The 22,239-nt window shown below is 43.7% G+C and overlaps 1 protein-coding gene across 2 annotated transcripts in view; it reads left to right on the forward strand.

Annotated features, from left to right (window-relative positions):
• TENM4 (teneurin transmembrane protein 4) overlaps nt 1–22,239 on the forward strand; it is an 887,828-nt gene that overhangs the window by 791,177 nt on the left and 74,412 nt on the right. For both annotated transcript variants that reach the window (XM_049889686.1, XM_049889688.1), the window contains 2 exons: nt 13,828–13,947; nt 19,161–19,422. In XM_049889686.1, coding sequence (XP_049745643.1) covers nt 13,828–13,947; nt 19,161–19,422 — 382 coding nt within the window. The remainder of the gene's footprint in view (nt 1–13,827; nt 13,948–19,160; nt 19,423–22,239) is intronic.

The following is a 22,239-nucleotide window of genomic DNA, read 5'->3' on the forward strand; positions in this document are numbered from 1 at the left end:
CCCTGATTCCCCAGCACCCACTTAGGGCCTGGATCACGGTCAAAAACTAAACCCACTGCCATCAAGTCGATTCCAGTTCATAGCAGCCCTGTAGGACAGAGTAGAATTGCCCCATCAGGTTTCCAAGGCTCTAAATCTTTGTGGAAACAGATTGCCACATCTTTCTCCTGCAGAGCAGCTGGTAGGTTCAAACCACCACCTTTTCAGTTAGCAGCCAAGCGCTTAACAACTGCACTACCAGGGCTCTTTTGGATCCAGGTGAAACCAAAAAAAGGAAACCAAACCCACTGCTGTCGAGTCAATTCCAACTCATAGCAACCCTATAGGCAATAGTAAATGTTTGCCTGAAAATGAATGAATGGATGATGATAAACTTGCAGGTCACAACACATTAACGTGCCATGAAATCAATTTAGTGGATCATAACTCTTTTTTTTTTTTAAGAAGTAGATTCAAGTGGAATGGAATGCAAAATATCAGTGCAACATTATAAAAAGGGTATGTGTTTATTTCATAAAACATGATTCAATTGTGTGTTTTTGTACATGCACGTGTGTGCTACTGAATAAGCTGAATTATTACTGTGGGTTTCAGTCGAACAGGGTTTTAAAAAGGCATTCTAGACTAAGGAGTCAGAATGACCAACAGCATGACTTTCCAGATAATCAGAGATTAGAGAGAATTTTAATATGACTGGAGTGTAATTATGGTGATATTATTTTATAAATCAGAGGTCAGGAAGCATGCTCTAACATTTGAAATCAAGATGGTCTTAGAATATCTGGAGCGTATGATCATGGCAAGCATAAGCGGCATGTGAGAGAAGAAAGAACAAAGGAGACTGTGAGGCCAGAAAGGTGGCCTAGAGACAGAAGCTGAGAAAGATCTGACCCTCACCTGGTCACAAGCCAGGTTAGTGCATTTCATCTCAGTCAGGACTTCAAATTGGCCGTAAACAGTAAAATAACCTTAGTGTCACGAAACTCTTCAGGATTTCTTTCATATCATTTATAAAGGCACAAAGTTTCCAGTAATTTTGGAGGCAAGAGTTTGCAAGAGGAAACAAAGCAGAGAGCAAGGAGAAAAAATCATGTATATAACATAATTTTCTATCCGCCCACCACAGAGCTAAAGCCATGTATAAGGCTCGGTGGCAGAGCAATTGGGGAAGAACATTTGCTCACTGCACCCCCAGTTACCCGCTCCATCCTTAGACAGCCTCAGATAGCCCTCAGAGCACCCCTCCGCCCGCGGTCCTTAGACAGCCTCAGATAGCCCTCAGAGCCGCTGAGCACTAGAGATCATCTAATGGAGTTCAAATAAACACCAGCTTCCTGACAGCTGGCCTCTGAGTGGATTTATTATTGAATTATACTCTTGTGTTTTAAGAACAAGCTGAACTGACAGGCTACCGCATCAGTTTAAAAAAAAAAAGAAAGAGTAAGAGTGACAATGATAAATTACCCTGATGGAAGATGGAAGAAGGTAAATATCCTGCTTCCTCCAAAAACATCAACCATTATATATTATTCATGTTTTTTTTTTTAATCCCTCCCCACATAGAAATGAATGTTTATGATGATAAAGCAACTAGGTGAATTCAATTCAGGATGCAGAGAGCGACTTCTCACATCATCCTGATGAGCAGCTAACAACTCCTCCTCTGTCACTTGATCATCCCTTTATTGATTTCAGAAACAAATTACGATCTCTGTTTGCTTTGTAGCTTAAGCATGTTTCTAGTTGTCCATCACAGGAAACGTTAGCAGAGAGCGTGCTGTGGGGAAGCAGAAAAGAACTCGGGGTTTACAGTGAGGGGGCCTGGATTCAAGTCCCAGTAGCTCAGTGACCTTGGGCAGGTGAGCCTCGATTTCTTCATCTGTACTGTGGCAGTACTTGGCATTACTAATTCTCACCCTGCCAAGTAGTTTGGAGGATTAAATGAGATAAAATACCCAGAAGCCCAATGGCTGGCACATAATAATGCAGGTCTTAGTTATCTAGTGCTGCTATAGCAGAAATACCACAAGTAAGTGGCTTTAATGAAATTTCTTTTCTCACAGGTGAGGAGGCTAGAAGTCCAAATTGAGGGCATTGGCTCTAGGGGAAGGATCTCTCTGTCTGTCCACTCTGAGGGAAGGTCCTTGTCTCTTTTCAGCTTCTATCCTTTGGCTCCTTGTTGATCTTGTGGCATGGTGTTTGTCTTCCCTTATCTCTGCTTGCTTGGTTGTTTCTCAATCTGCTTCTTTTATATCTCAAAAAAGATTGATTTAAGACACACCCGACTCTAATACTCCCTCATTAACGTAACGAAGAAAACCCATTCCCAAATGGGATTATAACCACAGATACAGGGATTAGGATTTACAAGACGTATTTTGGTGGGGGGGGGGGTGGGGAGGGGCGGGGGGGCAGGGACATAATTCAATCCATAACAATGCCTAACGTGTTCTACACATAAGGCATTATTTTAAATGTTTTATAAGCATTAACACATTGAATCTCTCCCAGACCATCTGACATAGGGACTTTATCATCTTTGTACTACAGATATGAAATCTGATACAGAGAAGTTAAGTAACCTGGCCAAGGTCATAGGATTTATAAGTGGCAGAGCCAGAATTTGCAGCTGGCCCAAAGGCCCTATAGCCCATGTGCTGAGTCTCTGTCTTCCCTTGTTATTAGTTATGAGTTGGCCCCTGACTCATCGTGACCCCATACACAATGGAATGAAATGCTTCCCGGTTCTGCACCACTATCCCCGTGATCGGTTATGGATGGAAACGTTGTGATCCATAGGGTTTTGGTTGGCTGATTTTCGGAAGTGATCGCCAGACCTCTCTTCCTGTTCCATCTTAGGAAGCTCTGCTGAAACCCGATCAGCATCATAGCAATGCACAAGCCTCCACTGACAGATGAGTGGTGGCTGAGCATGAGATATATGGGCAGGGAATTGAAGCCAAAACCCCGGTGGCACAGTGGCTAAGAGCTAGAGCTGCTAACCAAAAGGTCAGCAGTTCAAATCCACCAGGTGCTCTTTGGAAACCCTATGGGGCAGTTCTACTCTGTCCTATAGGTTTGCTATGAGTTGGAATCGACTCCACAGCAACGGGTTTTTTGTTTTGTTTTGGGCAGGGGGTCTCCCTCATGGAAGGTGAAGATTCTACCACCGAACTACCACTGCCCCCTCGTCTTTCCTGCTAGGTCCTTAATGTACTTTCTCAGAATCTTTAGTTTGGCAATCTGTACAGCATGGTGCTGCTATAACTCCAGTGGCCCTGACTGTCCCTCTAATACTGTACAGCATAATAAGAAATTAATGTGCAGTACAGCTGAGTGCACAAGAGCACTGCCTTCAGAGTCAGGCAGCCCAGGTTTGAATTCCCACCCCAGCTTTTGCTGCTGTGATATTGGACAAGTCTCTTAATATCTGAGCCTTGCTTTCCCCATCTGTCATATGAGGATAATAATACATACCTCATGGGGATGTTGTGAAAATTAAATGAAATGTAATACACTTAGGTGTCAGAGCAGTAAACATTCCATAAGTGTTTGCTTTTGTTAGGTGCCGTCAAGTCGGTTTCGACTCACAGCGACTCTGTACTACCGGTCCTTTGCCATGTTCACAGTCGTTGTTAGTTTAAGCACGTTGTTGCAGCCACTGTGTCAGTCCATCTCCTTGAGGGTTGTCCTCTCTTTTGCTGACCATGTACTCTACCAAGCATGATGTCCTTCTCCAGAACTGATCCCTCCTGATAACATGTCCAGAGTATGTAAGACGCAGTCTCACCATCCTTCCTTCTATGGAGCATTCTGGTTGTACTTCTTCCAAGACAGATTTGTTCAGTAAGTGTTAGCAGCCATTATTACTATATAACAGTGTTTGTGTTAGTATTAGCAATAGAATTAGTATTTGTGTATCTTGTACTATTACCATGAGAACTGGGAGAGGAATGAGAAGCATCAGTGTAGTTATATAATTAATGCAAAAGTCAGAGTATCAAAGCATGGCAGAGGCAAATGGGCCTTGAGATCATCAACTCTTTGTAATGCAAGAGGAAACTTCCAGGCCGGAGAGAGCCATTGGTTCAGCAAGTTAATAGCAGAACCTGAGTCCTGGAGAACCTAGAGTTCCAAGTCAGAGCTCTCTCAAGCAATAATTCTGGTGCTTATAAGTCAGAGACTTTCTGTATTTCCATCCAACTCTGATAAATTTCAAGCAATAAGAAGTTAAAATATTGAAGAGCCACGCTTCACATTATTAATATTGTCCTCAATGGAGAATATAGGATCAGAATTTATCAAACATCTGCAGTGAGTCTAACTGGCCCTCCAGTCAGATCCCAGAGGCATCTCTAAATGAATTCCACAGTTAGTGGCTGTGATGTGGAGAGATGCTACCTCTAGGCAGTATTTTGGCAGAGGAGAGAGATCTGGCCCTGCCTACCTCACCTGCCTCTACCTCTGCCTCTGCCTCTTCCTTCCATCACAGCCAGGGTCATGTGACTCCACCATGGGTTTAGCCTTGTGGGCCTCTAGGACCAATCCCTGTCTAGGAGGAGGATTTAGAACAACCCCAGCTGCTCAGCTTCAAGTCCTTCCTACTATTTTTGTCTGTCTGAGTCATTACTTGCCAGCTCTGCCAAATGGGTTTCCACCTTGTCCCTGAATCCTGGGCTTTCATCTCTGCGTGTGTTCCTAATCTCAGCAACCTGGCACCCCAGCCACACAAGGACTCAAGCCTTGCCTTCTCTTGGTATGATTCCCACCCTTGCCACATTTGGGTCTGGAGCTCTAGCTGCACTCTGTCTATGGACCGGGCATTTTTCCTGGTGACACACTGGATGTTCACATCCATCGCCATGTCTTTCCTCCTGTCAGATCCTCCTCCTTGTCCCTTGAGTGACTGCTTCCCTTAACTGCCACCTGTGTATTGTCATACATGGTCAGATCCAGCCTGCTGAGCTAGATTCTCTCCAGGGCCCCATAGCTGCATGTCTGCCCAGCATCAACTCCTATCCCAGGAAATGAGTCTAATTATAATCCATCCTACTTTTCTCTTTCCTATCAGGTGAAGTTTTTTTTTTTTTTTAATCAGGTGAAGTAGGGCCTGTTCTGTGTTCTCACAAGAAGACAGGACACATAGTTGTGGAAAAATCTTGTCCACGAGATGCTTATCTGGAGTCAAGTTTTAGCAGAGATGCTTCATATTTTTCTAACCCGATAATCACTTCCTGAGAGGTCTTCATAGAAGCATGTTTCTCACTACACAACATAGAGGACATCCTAGCTAAACATGCAGCACACGTCCCGGGCCTCCACATGGACAGTGTTTCTGAACCAAGTAGCATATCCCTCAGACATGGCCAACCCAACTCTCCAGAGAACAGGAGCTTTGCTCCTCCAAAATGATCTCTGCTGACCAGCCTCTCTCAGTACTACTTCTCCCTTGCTGCAACCAATGGGCTCACCTCCCTGGAAACGTAGTTTTGAGAATAGCCAAGGGCTCTGTTCTTGTGTGTACCTTTGTCAGTCAGCAAAAAATATCCCAAAGAATTCCTTAGTGAAGGACTCAGGCCTAAGCATGCCGCATTAAGCGACCAGGGTTGCCCACAGGTTTAGGCGATTGGAGCTGCAGCCTGGGACCTGATACTTCAATCTGAAGTCTGAGATTAAAGTCTGAAGGAACTCAACAACTACAAAAAGATAGGAGGTCACAGAATGGTGGCTTCTGGTGATTGGGCTCTGCAGGAGTCTGGAGACACTGGTTGTTGCCAGGCCTTCTTGTTGTTGGATGGCTCCATGTGGTGTTCAGAGCATCGTAGCAGACCTGATGGTACCCCAGGTACTACCAGGTGTTGGCAGAGAAGTGCCACCCCATCTCTAAAGATCAACTACCTCACCTGTAAAATGAGGGGCTTGGACTCAGTCACCCTGAAGTCCCTTCCATCTTAAAATTTAAACTTCTCTGAAGGAGTCTCTGTGTTTCCCTCTGCCCAAACATACACAAAATAGTCTGAGAAGGAAAGCTTTTTTCTGTAATGAATTGGAGCACTTCCCCTGATGCCTATTCCATCTTCCCAGCAAGTGATCTGGAAGCCTTTGGTGAGTCTAAACTGAGGCCAATTCCAAACGGAAAAATAGGAGTTGGACACTTGTACTGAGTTTAGTGCTTTGTTCTAACTGTGGAGATGTTTTTGTGTCATACTCCAATAACTAAAATCTAGTTTTAACCAAAGTTGCTCATGAAATGGTCAAGTGACTTGAAAAGATTCCTGTACAGGAACTGCAGGTTTAAGATGATCCTAACAGCGCAAGAACAAGAAAACAAGAGAATGGCCCAGCAGACGCTTACTTCTTACACTCCTCGGACAGTCTTCTCAACCATACTGTGTGGTTAAAAACAATCAGGATCTCTCTCCTCAGATCTAAAAAAATGTTAACTAAAAAAATTATTATTATCGAGAATCTAACAAAAAGTTAGCCAAGAGAGTTAACATTATGAAGAATCTAGCAAAGGTAACCAAATATTTCAAAATTATCCAGAAGACTATTTGAAATACAAACCTGAACCCATTAAACCTTGCACCAAATGTGTATTACACCTTCAAGTATTAGCTAGTGATGGTAGGCAGGTGCATAAGATGTATAAATAAACATGTATATCAAAGGAACATATTCAAAAATGTTTGTACACATACAATAGAATATTATTCAGCCGTAAAGAGAAATGAAGTTCTGATACATGCTGCGACATGAACGAACCTTGAAAACATTGTACTGAGTAAAATAAGTCAGACACAGAAGGATAAATATTGTATGATCCCATTTTTACGAAATATCCAGAATAGGCAAAGACACAGAGACCAGAGTTTATTAGTGGTTACTAAGGGCATGTGGGAAGGAGAAATGGAGAATTATTGCTTAAGGAACACTGAGTTTCTTTTAAGGGCAATGAAAAAACTTGGAAACAGCGGTGATGGTTGTACAACATGGGGAACATAAATAGTGTCACTGAATCATCCATGTGCAAATGGTTGAAATGGCAAATGTTATATATATTTCACTGCAATTAAAATGTTTCCAGAAAGGGTGTACAACCAAAAAAAATTTCAAGAGCCTTGCTGTAATGATATTACCTCTGATTTTTGAGGCAAGCAGAATAAATTGATTCTCAATTTGTTAGGTACATATCTGTGTCAGACAGTAAGTAACTTGACAGGCAAAGTGACTTTCCCAAGATCTCATAGATCATAAGTGGCAAGGCCTGGATTTGAATCCTGTCTCCCAGCAGCTCTGTTTGAGAATGGGCAAGTCCATTCCCCTGCCTAGACTATTCCCCACCTATACAATGAGGGCTTTGGAAGAGATGATCTGGAAGTTTCTTCTGATTCTAACATTTCAAGATTAGCAAGTTCCCAAGAATATGTACATGGGTGGAAGATTTCACGTCAGAGAAGCTGGTTAAGGAAACCAAGGCAGATATATGGAAAGCTAGCAAGAGAGAGCTACGGATCAGCCTTTGATAGTCTTGGAAACAATATAGTTGACAGTGTTAGGATTTGACTGTGGAACCCCCACCACCACCCGCCCCCCGCCCAGTGGTAATTTGACAGGCTGGGAATGGGTCTTCTCATTTGGGCCCAGGTAAGGATTTTATAAGACTATGGATAAACTGTAATAGATGCTAGAAAGATCAACATTCAGTCAGCATGAGTTACCAGAAAATGGTTTAAGGGTTTGTTCAAGTGTGGCATATAAATCTTATTAAAGTACGTACTGCAAAGGAGTGAATTACGTAACCAATAGTAGCACAGAGTAGCAAATACTTTAAAGGACCAAAAGGTTAGAGTTACTATTTGCCACTTAGATCCCAAAATGATTGTTCCAGTCCCCTAAATGCCACCTTAATTAGCTATTTGCATTTAATAACAAAAAAGTTAAAAGCTGCAGCTTTTCTTCCTTCACCTTCCTTTATCTGCTTGTATAACATTCACTGCATAACAAATCTAAAATATCTGGCGTGATTTTTTTAGTTTCCAAAACAAAGGTAGTACAGATGAGAAGGATGTAGTATCAAGGCAGTAGGGCTGCAAGCTGAGGCCAAGGGAGTCCTCCCAAGGAAGGCTACCAAAGGGACCCAAGCCTTGGGATGTAGCCCACCTTTCCAACCCCAGGTTCTCTAACCATATCCCTGTCAAGATCAGCTAGCTCAAAGTTCTCGGACATCACCTCCCAATTTAAGTTACACATGTACATCAGTTCTTTATTCAGTCAGTAAATAATTTGTCAGGAGCTTACTCTGTGTGGTACATGCAAATTCCAGAGCAAACATTTGGTTTGGAGGAGACTTTCTGTTGCCCATGCAGAAATGTGTCAATGAGTATATCAGCTATGCTCAATGTAAGGAATGCAGCAATAAGGGAGATGAGGTCCCTGTCTTCAAGGAGCTTATGGTCTGCTGGAGGAAAAATATTGTCCCAATAATGTGACAGCACTCAGTATATACAGAGGCAACCTAGAGGGATGAGATTGGTAGGTACTTTTGCTGAGAGCTCCAGCTGGACCCTGCAGGATGAGCAGGTCGTTTTTAGGTGGACAGGATAGGTGGAAATTTCCAGACAGAGGGGACAATTCAGAGATAAGTATAAACTTTGTATGCGCTCCATTAAGTTTCCAAAGCTGCGTATAGTAGTTACTTGGGCTGGCATGGGTAGCACCAGATGAAAACAATTATAAATTCTTCAGCTTGTATTGGGTTCCATTTTATATCAGGTTGGGAAAGCATTAGGCTACAATTCACTAATGAGAGAATGGAAGTCCAGAGAGGTATGGTGACTATCCAAGGTCATACAGTTAGTTGGTAGCAGGGTCAGAACTAGGACTCTGGCTCCCTGACCAGGGCTCTTCCCACCACACCCCTACTACTTATCTCTGAGTGACGCTTGAGGTTAGTTTTTTATTTATTTCATTCTGTTTTAAGTGGTGTGTCTCTCCAACGGATTCTTCTCTTGATCCCAAGCCTGGCCACGGTCCTCAGGAAGCGGTCAGACAGATCCTCCCCTGGCTGGCATCAGCAGGGGCACCTCAGTCAGACCTTGAGTATATAGTTGGTCTAAGGTCATGTTTGATGCCCCCCCTTGGCCTGGCACAAGTGCTCCTTCCTGGCAGAGTGCACTCAGACTAATTGCTTATTTTGTATCCCAGCTGCCTGACATATGCCAAACCCATGTGTTGACTCACTGGTGTCAGAGAAAACTACAGCAAGGCATTTCTCATTGGCATTTGTGAGCAACCTAGGGACTATAACTGACACATTTCTGTAACTCCAACATACACACAGTGCCTGCCTCACAGTAGGTGCCCAGTTTGTTGAATTAAAGGAAAATGAATTTTGCGACTGCAGGTACATAACACAGTAGAAAGAATAAAGACTTGGAATTAAGAAGACCTAGGTTTGAGTGTCAGCTCCACCAACAGAGTTCCTCGCCATGTGGCCTTGAGCAAATCTCTCTCTGAGCTTCAGTTACTTGATCGTATTTCCCTCAACAAACACTCAGGGAACAAGCCCATCCTTACCCTGTTGCTGTTGTTGTATGCCATTGAGTCGATTCCGACTTATAGTGATCTTATAGGACAAAGTATAATTGCCCCATAGAGTTTCCAAGTCTGTAATCTTTATGGGAATAGATCACCAGGTCTTTTCGTCCAAGGAGCTGCTGGTAGATTCCTCCCGCTAACCTTTCGGTTAGCAGCCAAGTGCTTAACTATTGCACCACCAGGGCTCCTTTCATGCTTACCCTACCCATTGCCATCAAGTCAATTTCGAGTCACTATGAGTGACGCTTACCCTAGTCACCCTGAAATGTGGTCCCAGCCCTCCTCTGGCTCATGTGTAAGCCTGTAAGGTAGCTATGGGAATGTGAATGATATAATTATGTGACAGCTTCAGTAGTGGACATGCTCATAAGGTGTGGAGAATCCCAGAGGAGGGGGTGATTAATTGTGACAGGAAGAATTGGTGACAGCCTCACTGAGGTGATGACAGCTTAGATGGGACTCTGCAGATGAGTAGAAAACAACACCCCCAACACTCTATTATGCTAGGACAGTGACCAAGAGAAACAAAAACACACCAAATATAGGACTGGTGATAAGAGGATCATACGAGCCAGCTGGAAAGCCAAGTTGGTGACAGTGATCTGTTCCTCCATTTTAATGGGTTCTCACCAAAGTAGTCTTCCATTATGGAACTTCACAAAGTAGCAACCATTTCTTTACCACATCCCCTGCACTGAGCAAGTTGACGGACCCTTAGTGTTGGGTCATTGGTCCAGCGATGTGCAGAAGAGCTCACAAGAGCTGACTATTAAATGTTTAAGAATCTTGCAAGCTAGTTGTTAAACATGGTCGGTATTAAAAATCAAATTCTGTAAAATTAAAAATTTTATAAACAAACAAAAAAAACCATTGCCATCGAGTCAATTCCGACTCATAGTGACCCTATAGGACAAAGTAGATCTGCCCCACAGAGTTTTCAAGGAGCACCTGGTGGATTCAAACTGCTGACCTTTTGGTTAGCAGCCGTAGCTTAAAAACAAAGGTAGCAAATACTCAAAACTCATCACATCCTTGCTATTTTACTATAGTTACTATTACCTTTGCTCTTGAGATTATTTAGGACTGCAGCAATCTGCTCCCATAAAAGTTTACAGCCTTGGAAACCCTATGGGGTAGTTTTACTCTGTTCTATAGGGTCTCTGTAAGTTGGAACAGCAGTAGGGATAGGGTTGCTATGAGTCATAATTCAACTCTAGAGCAGTGGGTTTGGGGTTTATTGTATCTCTGTGGTGGGAATTGGAGCCCTGGTGGCACAGTGGTTAAGATCTATGGCTGCTGACCAAAAGACTGGCAGTTCCAATCCACCATCCACTCCTTGGAAACCCTATGGGGCAGTTCTCCTCTGTCCTGTAGCTTCACTATGAGTCGGAATCAACTCAACAGCGACCGGTTTGGTTTGATGGTGGGAATACTGTATAATGGAACACATCACATTAGTAGCTTGAAATTGGCTATGGTGGAAGGATTTATACCACAGAAATAGGAAAACACTACAAATTAAGGCTGTTTATCTTTTCTCTTTTTTTAAGCTGGTCGTTAAACATTTACCAGCACACCACTGATAAAAAAGTAGTATCCATTAAATCAACAGATGAAAAAAGCAAGCATCGGGTAGCCCAGCACTCACATCTTTTCAAACCTCTCTGGACAAAAGCACATGGCAGGAGACACATTTCAGAGGCCTCCACCGGGAAAACTTCCCCCTCTCCTTTGTCCCAGGGAAGCCTGCATGTGTGTTAAACTGGGCTTTCTTGAAACTGAAAATCACAGTCAGACAGAAGGAAAATGGAAGTGTTTTTCTCCAGGAGTTGATTCCTGAGCCAAATGCCTGTTTTGGCAAGAGACCTCTATGGCCTGCAGAGGCACTGGGAGTCAACTTAATCTTCTCCAGAATCCAGAGCAATCCACAGGAGCCTGGGCTAAAATTACATCTGCTCTGGCTTGCCGAAGTGGAGGCTACATGATAGCCAAGCAGCGCTGATTTAGTGTTTCCCAATTACCAGGAAATCCCCAAAGACAGATAAATCAGAGGAGGCTGCCCCACATGTGTGTGAAGGGCAGCAGCCAGGGCAGCCCCAAAAAGGAAACCATCCCCAGAGGGCTGGTTATTGTCCAGGCAGAATCCGAAGGCACATATGTCAGGAGAAGGCTGGAGAGTAGCCAGCACCAGGAGATGAGATCTGTTAGTAATTCTCTAGAAGGACAAAGTTCCAGCAATAAGAAATTCAATTTTCCTCCATTAAAGAAAGCATCTCTCAGTACCATCTGAATACAATTGCTGGAATAAATCTTTCCCATTAGCAGAGAGATAATTTCACATAAATATATCGAGAGACCTTCAGAGCAGGACTGAGAGTCTTGGCTGAGCCTCTCCCGCTTAACTTGTTTGCCCTGTAATTGCATTTAGACCGAGGGCCTCGGAAGGAAACCACTGACTGAATTAGCATTAACCAGATTGTGTGTAGTGAGGTGAGGTGGGGTGGGGTGGGGGTGAGGAGCTTGGTGCATTGTGGGTAGTTGTTCTTGCCTTCCGAAAGGACAAGCTGACACTGGTGAGACCAGCTGCCTACAAGCCTGGTGTTAATTGCTTTTCTCGTCAAACGGGGAAAAGTTTATCACTCTAGGAAAGTAGAGATGTGGATACCTAATAAAGCAGAGGCTGAGTTAGAGATCTTTTTTATGAAAGCCCATGGGTTCATTGGTAGCTCTTCTCTGAGCCAGAAAGAAAAAAGCTTTCTGAACCAAGGTGAACGGAGACAGTTGTTCGACTAGCAGAGCCTACGTTCTCATTTCAGATTTGTCCTGTCAGTGAGAACTTTCTACCTAGTACCCTAATCCCTTAGGACTTTGACACCTATGAGCTCCTTCACGTTAACCCATTGCCAGTGGTAAACAGACTCATCTAGAGCACTGGACCCAGAGTTGTGAGTTCCCAATTCAAGACCTGGTTCTACCACTACCTCTGTGTGTGACTTTGGACAACTCTCTGAACCCCATTTCCTCTTCAGAAAATGACAGCGTTCCACTTAGTGAGTTTCCATCTGACTTCTCCAGAGACTAAGATTCTACAGAGTTGTCTTCAGAATCACCCCAAGGGGAAAAAGGGTCCCCCACCTCTACTTCATCTAGAACAGATTTTGTTTTTATTTGTTTTCCGTCTTAGAGTCTTTATAAAATGTCATCCTCTAAAAGGTTATGTTTATGAAATATTTGAAAAATGTCATTGTAGATGATCTTTAATTGTCCTTATTTGCTCAGTCCACCATTTTTTAACAATGAGCTAGTACTCGTTAGGCATAGTCTATGTACTGTGGAGAGAAGAAAGAACCTTGGCCCTAATCTCAAAGAGCTCACAATCTAGTGGAAAAGAAAAACATGTATGGTATGTTAAGGTGTCGTGGTGTTGATATTAGGTTTGGGGGACAGAGTGATTAATTCTGATTACGGGCATCAAGAAAAGCTTTAGGGAAGAGGCATCTTTTGCATCTGGGTTTTACAGGATGAGAATGTTTGGAGAAGGGTACAAGAATGTCATTCTAGGCAGATGGAAGAACATTGCACAGGTAAAGAGATTTTAAACTACATTAGCCTGGCAAGTTTGGGGAAAACAGATGGCTTGTTGCCTAGAATTAGAGGGAAAGGAAAAGGGAGGATATAGAGTTGGGGATGCTGGGAGAGGTGACAGGTTCCAGAACCTACTCTTCTGCCCTTCTCCTGTCTCTAATGCCAGGTGAGAGGAAGTACCCTCTACTTTGTTCACTTTCTTGTATATTCACTTCTAATGAAACTATTAGTGACAGTAATAATCACTGGCATTTATGGAGCTTACTCTGTACCAGGATGAAAAAAGAGATGCTCAAAGAGTAAGTTTAGAGAGCTAGGAAGTGGCAGAGCTGGGATTTGAACTCAGGTCACCCTACTACAAAATCTACACATATAACCACACTGTACTACCCTTTGGGATCAGTTTTATCCCTTTGTCTTTAACTACTCCTAAGAGTAGTTCTCTCAGGGGAACATCCGTGCCTTAATTTGAGGCAATATATAAAAAAGATTATCCTTTATCTTGAGTGAATATCATGAGCCCCTGGATGCCAGATGTGTCCGCATGACCTGCCTTCTGTCTTCTGATATCCAGGGGTTTCCTGCCAGCCAGGATCTGTGCATGAAAGGTCAATCACTTTATTCTCTCTTCTTTTCCCACAGGCACGCATGTGTCATCCGTGGTCAAGTGATGACATCAGATGGGACCCCACTGGTTGGTGTGAACATCAGTTTCGTCAATAATCCTCTCTTTGGGTACACAATCAGCAGGCAAGATGGCAGGTAGGAGACCTTTTGTGGACCTGAGAGAGTGAAGGTTCTGCCCTTCTGACCTCCCTGCTCTCATGGCCTTGCTGCTGGAGTAACAACATGGAAAAAGCATGGGTCTTGGATTCAGAGGACCTGAATTCAAATGTTCATCTCTACAACTCACTAGCTGTATGATGTTTTATCTGACTCTGGCCTAAATCCCTTTGACTATAGAGTAAGCTGTTTTTTCTCATCTGGTTCTCAGGGTAAGCATAGGGTACCTTGTACATATTATCCTGCTCCATGGCTTATGTTGTAAAATACAGTCACTTGGACCACTTTCTACAGACCAGACTGCTCCAGATGTCTTAGCCATTCCTGTTGTATGGTTTACATTCTGCCACCTAGGTCTATGAAAGTGACTATCAGCCTGCTATTGGGTGATGACAGAATTCTGATGTTTAAATTCATCGGAGAAATATCAGTAAAATGACGAACAGCTTCCTTCATAGCCCCAGCTTGTCTATTTGCTAGCTATGTGTCCTTAAGCAAATCTCCTTACCTCTTTAAGCCTCAATTTATTCATCTATTGAGTTGTCCTAATATTCTCTCCCTTGCAATTGGTTGTCAGAACTAGATGATATGATGGATGGGGATGCACCTTCTCGTACCAAAAAAAAAAAAAAACCAAAGCCATTGCTGTCGAGTCAATTCCAACTCATAGTGACCCTAGAGAACAGAGTAGAACTGCCCCATAGGGTTTCCAAGGAGTGCCTGGTGGATTTGAACTGCCAAGCTTTTGGTTAGCAGCCATAGCTCTTAACTACTATGCCACCAGGGTTTCTGCACCTTTGCATAGTATAACTCAGTTCCCTGTCCCACTCTGATTATTTCTAGTGTCTGGCACATTGTAAGTATACAATAAACATTAGCTGTTTATTAAAGTTACAAATTATTCAATGATAAGAAGGTGATGGTTAGAACAGGCAATGAGAACATTTTGGAGAAAGGGGGAAGAGGAAAGTGGAATATTTAGGCTGTCAGTGGTGACAAGTCCTCTATTTTTAATAAAATCAGGTGGTGACGGTCCATCTGGCTAAGTGTGGGCCCATAAGGTTGATTTTCACTCCGTATTGGAAATTATGCTCCAGGCTGATTGATTTTAGCACCTCTTTAATCCAATATCAGATGTGAACATGGCCCGGCCGAGGTGATAATGAAGTAGGGGCTCATCTGTTTGTAGACATGTGTGCCTCTTAGACAGAATTGGCAAGTTTTGCCTGGGGAGTGCCATCCTTTCCCCTCCTCTCACACCATGTGAATGGGGAAGGAGCCAGCCAGAAGAGGTTGGTGGCCAGCCCTTGGGGTAATCTCGCCTGGCCAGTCCACTGCTACCTACCCTGCACACACTCCTTCCCAGGGAGCACCTCAGTGCAGACTTCCACTACACCATGAGGGAATCTCCCTCATTATGTTCTGTCTTTTCTACCTGCAAGTTCTGGGCTGCCTGCTTTATGGAAATGGCAGGTATGAGCATCACAGGCAACAGGTATTCTGACTACATTATTTCCTGCTGCAAAACAATCATCAAAAAAAGTCACCATACCCCCTCCCGGCCTTTTTTTTGCCGTGAAACTTATCACTCACCCATGTGAGATAGCAAACCATTAGTCCTCACACCCTGCTCAGCTTGGTTAGGTTGAATCCATAAAACACACCAGAGTCTTGTATGTCCCTTGAGAAAAGTTCACTGTCTAAAACATCCAGGCATTGATTTCTTCTGTTTGTGCTACCCCTTCAATTTCTGTTCCTCCTTAAGAGCATGGGAAATCCTTGGAGGTACATATCAGCCATGTTTCCTACATCAGCTTCCTAAATAATGTCATAGTTGCCACAATTGCTACAAGTTGGAACTTGAGTTTCAGAACAATTCATACCAATGCATTACGAGGCTTAAATTTTCTTCTCAACTAGATATAGCTTAATGTATAAGAAAGGCAATACTTGTTCTCTTAGTGTCCGAAGATCCCTGTTTGTTATATATGTGAAGGGGTAGCTAAAAAGATAGAAAATAGAAGTCATGAAGAAAAATTAAAAGAATAGCAGACAAGAGAAGCAGTTCAGGCTCACTGAATTAAAAAATGGGATTATACAGAGCATGCTGCCTAGGGAATGTGGGGGGCACTGTGCTTTTCCCATTCATTATCCCACCTACCTAATTAATAACCCTGCCAAGTGATTAGAGTCACCAACTTCATTTTACAGATAAGGAAATGGAAGCTCAGAGAGGTGAAGTAGCTCACCTCTGCAATATGTGGCAGTGCTCAGACTGGTCCTAAGCTTTTTGGGCTTCATCTGAGAACCAGGCTTCGCCTGGGGGGTTGGAGTGACATTCAAATCCACAGCAGGGTTTTCCCCTCCAGATGAGCAGGACTGGCCCCAACCCATTAAACCCCAGCTCTTGGCAAGGCCAGCTGACCTCAGCTTGCTCACAGCCTTGAGAATGTCTTCATGTTTGTGTCCCTCTCTCCCCACACTCAGCCTCTCATGAAGGGAACCCATAAAGCAGACCAAAATTCTGTTTGACGGTTCTATCAAATGATCTGTCACACACACACACACACAAAAAAAAATCAAAGCACAGATGCTGTTCAGCTCTGTGACAGAAAAGTTGTTCTCTGGGTATTTCCCCAAAACCATGGATATTCTCCTGGAAAGCCAAAACCTGAAATCTTGGTTCAAAATGCACAGCTTCCCTGGTGTTTCTCAGTTATTACTTAGTAAAGAATGGTGAGGCCCAAAGCACAGGTCCTGAAGGGGCTGAATGAGGAGCAGACAAAACAAGTGAGGAGTTCCTACAAAGGACAGGAGGAAAGAGTCAGGCTTTGGAGCTTAGGAACCCGAAGCTGGGGATGCCGTGTTGTAGGAGCAAGATTTGGCACCAGGACAGGGAAGTTCATTGCAAAATCCTTGCAGTTTTTCTAGAGGTGGGAAGAGCAAGCTGGAGCAATAGGCCTTCTCCCGTAACGTGGGTTTATCAGGGATAAAGGTGAGGGCCTGCATCAGGATCTTCGAAACCAACTGCACAGGTGAAAGTTGGGTTGATTTGCAGTAACAGCCAAAGTAAGGAGGAACTTAGAGGGATTAGTGGGCAGTCAGAAGACATTAACAGTGTCTCCCTCCTGTGTTCATTCTCTAAACTTTTAATCCTCAAACACTCGGCTAGGTTCTGGGAAGGATGAGAGGAAACAGACAATATCTGTGTGCCAGAGAGCTAAATGAGCCATTATGGTGCAATGTGATGTGGGCTGTAAGAGGGAGTGTACGTGGTGTGATGGGAACCCAGGGGAAAGAGCTACAATTCTGACTGGGTAAAGTTGTGATAAGAAGGTGAAGTTTGAGTTGTCAAGTTTGATAGTTAGGAGGAGATTTCCATCCAGAAAAGCAAGATGAGGACAGGTCTTAAAAATGTACCCTAAAAGTAATAGCTAAAAGGATTCTTGCCAAAGAGATGCCTCAGCCAGGGAGTGACATGTGGACAGAATCACTGTTTCCAAGACCTGAAGGTCTGTCAAAGGGCACAGGAAACAGACTAGTTTGAAGTAAGCCCAGTGGGTAGAATCAGGTCCTAGGAATAAGGAAATATAAGACGAGGGACCCAGGCTCAAGTCCAAAAATAAGCTGTCTAACCTTCAGAGCTAGCCAAAGATGAGACAGTCCTCTGTACAGCAAGCAGGAACTAAATGGCTATTGATGGTGATTCTGTAGAAGGGACTAAGGCATCAAATTGGGGGAGGGGATTTAATCAGATGACTGCTAAATTTCCTTCCGACAGCTCAACTGTTACTTAATTTTAAACTTTCTGGTTTGTTTGGGGTTTTCTTGGTGGGGAGGAGAAGGAGGACACAAAATTCTGGTCTGAGGTCTTGTTCCACACTGAACATAAGATCTCAAATAGCAGCCAAGCACTCTAGACAACCTGGCCTGCAGGATTAGTTACATACCTTGGTTTACACCTGGGCATCCTTTATTGTTGTCTGTAATTTGAGCTCATCTGGCCTCTGAGTATGTGACTGTGGAACACACAGATTAGGCTCTCTGTGGGGCTGGGCAGTGTCAGAATATTGGGGTGTACAAACAAATTCCTCAGAATTTCCAAGGCTTGGATGGGCAAGTGCCTTACTAGGTTTGTCTGCAGGTGATGGAAATTAGGCTATCAGAACCAAAAACAGAGCTGTCCTCAAGTTACTGGCCAGGCCCTATTTGGGCACAAGATGTTTTAGGGTAAGGTAAGGAAGACCCTGTCTATACAGTCCCTGCAAGCCTGAAATTCACACTTTACAAGAGAGGCCTGATAATGTGTCATCTAGGATGGGATGGGACCCCAAGACCCCATCACAGAGCAGACCAATTTGGTGTGGTTCCATAGACAGAAGTAGGACTAGCAAGGCAGGTTACTGCTCAGAGGACCTTCCTACCATCCTCAGAGGCAAGAGAGCAAAGGCTGGATGACCAGCTCTCTCTGATGCTGTCAACAGTGATCTCCTCTCAGTTCAGGGGTGGGATCCAGAGTCTTCTGGTTCCCCTTTCCCTTCTAAGAGACTATGATTCTAATAGTGCCCGTCTCTAAACAGCTTAGCTATTGTATAATCCCAAAGGCCTTTGTTGAGTAATCATAATCAAAGTTAAAATTGCTTTGAAGTCATAGAATCTTGGTGACTTAAGAAGAAATTCAGTTGAACCTTTGCATTTTAGAGATGAAAAAATTGAGGGTAATAGAGTTTTAGTGACTTACCCAAGATCATGCAGTAGTTGAAGGCAAAGCCAGAACTAGGCTTAAGCGTCTTTACCCAGACCAGGGCTCCTTCTACTTGATTTAGCTGACTTTTCACTGGGCTTCAGCTCTAACAAATTTAAGATGCCATATGTACTAGAAGCACCATAGCAGAGGATTTCTCTGCTGACCTGTGTCCTGACAAATGGCTCTCCGTAGCAGTGTTTATTAATTTTGCATCAGCAAATTCTCTAAGGGGAATCATTTTACAATAAATGCTTTCTTGAATCTCTGTCTCTGTTTGCAGCTGCAGTCAAGTTTTTAGGTTTTAGAGTCTCCTTCAACAAGTCCTCAGACCCTTTGGTTTAATTTTCTCTTTCTCTGTTTCCCTTTCTCCTCCTCCTCCTCCTTTGTTTCCTGCATTTTCTGCTCCCCCTTTTCCACTCCTCCCCAACCCTTCCCTCCCAAACAGCTTTGACTTGGTCACAAATGGCGGCATCTCCATCATCCTGCGGTTCGAGCGGGCACCTTTCATCACACAGGAGCATACCCTGTGGCTGCCCTGGGATCGCTTCTTTGTCATGGAAACCATCATCATGCGACACGAGGAGAATGAGATTCCCAGCTGTGACCTGAGCAACTTCGCCCGCCCCAACCCTGTTGTGTCTCCATCCCCACTGACGTCCTTTGCCAGTTCCTGTGCAGAGAAAGGCCCCATCGTTCCAGAAATTCAGGTACTTGGGTCTTTTCATCGTATTTCTCCATGTTTTTTGTTTCATTTGGGGTTGGAGATTGATCTCAGAGATGGGTGAAGAAGAAAAAGCACTTCTTTGGGGCTTGGGTCAGACCCCATAACTCCACCACGCAGAGTCTAGCTACCAGCTTGGTATTAGGACATGAGGTCAACCCCTCCCACACACTTAAGTCACAGGAGCACCAGTAAACTGCCTGGCACACACAGGCATATAATCAATTCCTTCCCTTTCCACTCTGCCACCAATTTACCTCCACTTTCCTTTCCCCAACTACTGCTCTCTCTTATTACTTCTGTTAAAAATATTTATTATGATCAGTTCCAGGAGTCCCTGGGTGGCGCAAACATTTAAGCATGTGACTGCTAGATGAAAGATCGGCAGTCCAAACCCGGCCAAGGCTCCTTGGAAGACAGGCCTGGCAATCTGCTTCAGAAAAGTCACAGCCTTCAAAACCCTATGGAGCAGTTCTAGTCTGCACACGTGAGGTTGCCATGAGCCAGAGTCCACTCAGTGGCAACTAACAACAACAACAATGGGGTCTGACTCATGGTGACCCCGTAAGACAGGGTAGAACTGCCCCATAGGGTTTCTGAGGAGCAGCTGGTGGATTTGAACTGCCAGTCTTTTGGTTAGCAGCCGTAGCTCTTAACCACTGCGCCACCAGTGTTCCACTAACTAACAACGACATATACTTAAAACAAATTAAGACATTATGATAGGTTCTACCAAGAGGAATAAGCCCAGAGGCTCCCAAATAGTGAGCATTATAATAAAGATTAAGTGAGAAAATATACATGAGGTGCTTAGTACAATGTCTGGCACATAGTAAGTGCTCAATAAATTTTAGCTATTATTAGTAAGATTATTTTACACATGCTGCCTTCCTACCAATCAAGGATTGCTTTGGCTCAAATCTATATTCACAGTGCTTTACGTAATTATCATTAAAGGGAAGTAATTGGAAAAGATGCATTTTAATCTGATGGAAATCAAGATAGATTCTTGGCCAAGGTGAATTTCCTCCTCCATTCCCCGCCCTATTTGTAATGGCAAATAGGAAGGCCTGGGGGAGAGGAGAGATGTCAGCACAGAAACCCAAGGAGAAGCCCAGTCATCTCCCTGCCTAATGAGAAGTCTGGTGATGTACATGTTAATAGATTGCCAGAGTTGGTGGAACGGGGAGTTTGTACGTTTATGTGTGTGTATTTCATGCCTGGCTAAGCAAACACATTTCTCGTGTGTTCCCTGTTGAGTTGCTTCAGACGACATCCCACGAGAAGGAAATACAACCATTTTGAAATTCTCATTGCACCCATAGGTTGAAACCTCACTCATTTTCTGAGATTCAGCACTTGTCTCCTGTCTCAGCTACCAGGCTGACCTTTCTTATGAAATGCTTGTCAGTGGAGACACAGCTTGTTGGAGAGAAGCAATTTGTTACTCAGCTCCAGCTAGACAGTTTTCCCAGGAGAAGGGACATCATAACAAATGAGGATAAAGGTCCCACCCTCTTTACAGTACTCCCCAGGCTGAGTGGCTACAAGTCCAGTTGGGTCACAAGGCTTGCTTATTACCAGATTCACAAATTACATAAAAACAAACTCTTGAGTTTTCCCAGTCCTTGCATTGCTCAGCCTTTGCAAGTGCTGGGAGATGTAAATTTAAAAGGGTACGTTAAAAAGGTAAATATTCATGAGTGCATCAGGATGGCACTTCAACCCTGCCTGTAGTTCACCAGGGCACAGAGCCCTGCTTTGCCTGGAACCTGTAAACTGTAACTTAGAAAGATTGCTTTGATTTAAATCCAATCCCTAAAATGTCCTTTATTCAGGAGAGTAAGACAGAGGTGGGAGTGGGGTTCATACCCATCTGTGAAATGGACAGAATGAAAAAGGCTTTCTTTATTCAGGCCTACCTAGTTCCTCTGTGAACATAAAAAAAAAAAAAAACTGTGAACATGGGGTAGATTAATCATTGCCCTTTTAATGGATATGTTTGCCTCCGATTCACTTAACATTTCTTTCTTGAAACAGAGCCCGAAGCATCAAGTTGATAAAAGTTCTCAGCTTTTACCACACGCCTGAGTATCCTGGCGTTAATTTAAAATTTCCATCTTGGAAATGAGCCAATTGCACCCAGTAGATAAAGTGCTGCCTTTCCCACCTTTACGTTTATCTCACATGGTACTGGAGCTGGAGACCCAGTGTGCATGGGAATGCCACACAGTCAATTCAACATCGTTTTATGGATGAGCTGGGGGCTTTAGCTCCAGGTCATTGGCAGGCTATGCTCTCAACCCTGCATAATTATTTGTTTTGTCAACATCTCATAAGCTTTGTTTACTTTCCTGGAAAGGAAATCCATTTGAAACAGATCTCTAGGAAGGTTTTGAGAGAGGAACAATTCTTGCTTACACAGATGTCCACATTAGTCTCATAAAAAGGTCTTTCTTCATAGCACCCAGTACTTTCAGCACCACCCCACCATCAGCACCATCACCACCACCCAGGGACATTTTTTAGTATCTTTTATGTGCTAGATACTTTATATATATGACCTTATTCACTCCTCAGAAAGAGCCCCGTGGCGCAAAAGTTAAGCACTCGGCTGCTAACTGAAAGATTGGTGGTTCAAACCTACCCAGTGGCTGGAGGGGAGAAAGTCCTGGGGATCTGCTCCTGTAAAGATTACAGCCTAGGAAAATCTAGGAGGCAGTTCTATTCAGGCACATGCAGTCGCTGACAGCACCTAACAACAGACGACATCCAGTCCTCACAGTAATCCAGTGAGGAAACT

This window comes from Elephas maximus, chromosome 7, assembly GCF_024166365.1.
Source record: "Elephas maximus indicus isolate mEleMax1 chromosome 7, mEleMax1 primary haplotype, whole genome shotgun sequence".
In the NCBI taxonomy this organism is placed as follows: domain Eukaryota; kingdom Metazoa; phylum Chordata; class Mammalia; order Proboscidea; family Elephantidae; genus Elephas; species Elephas maximus.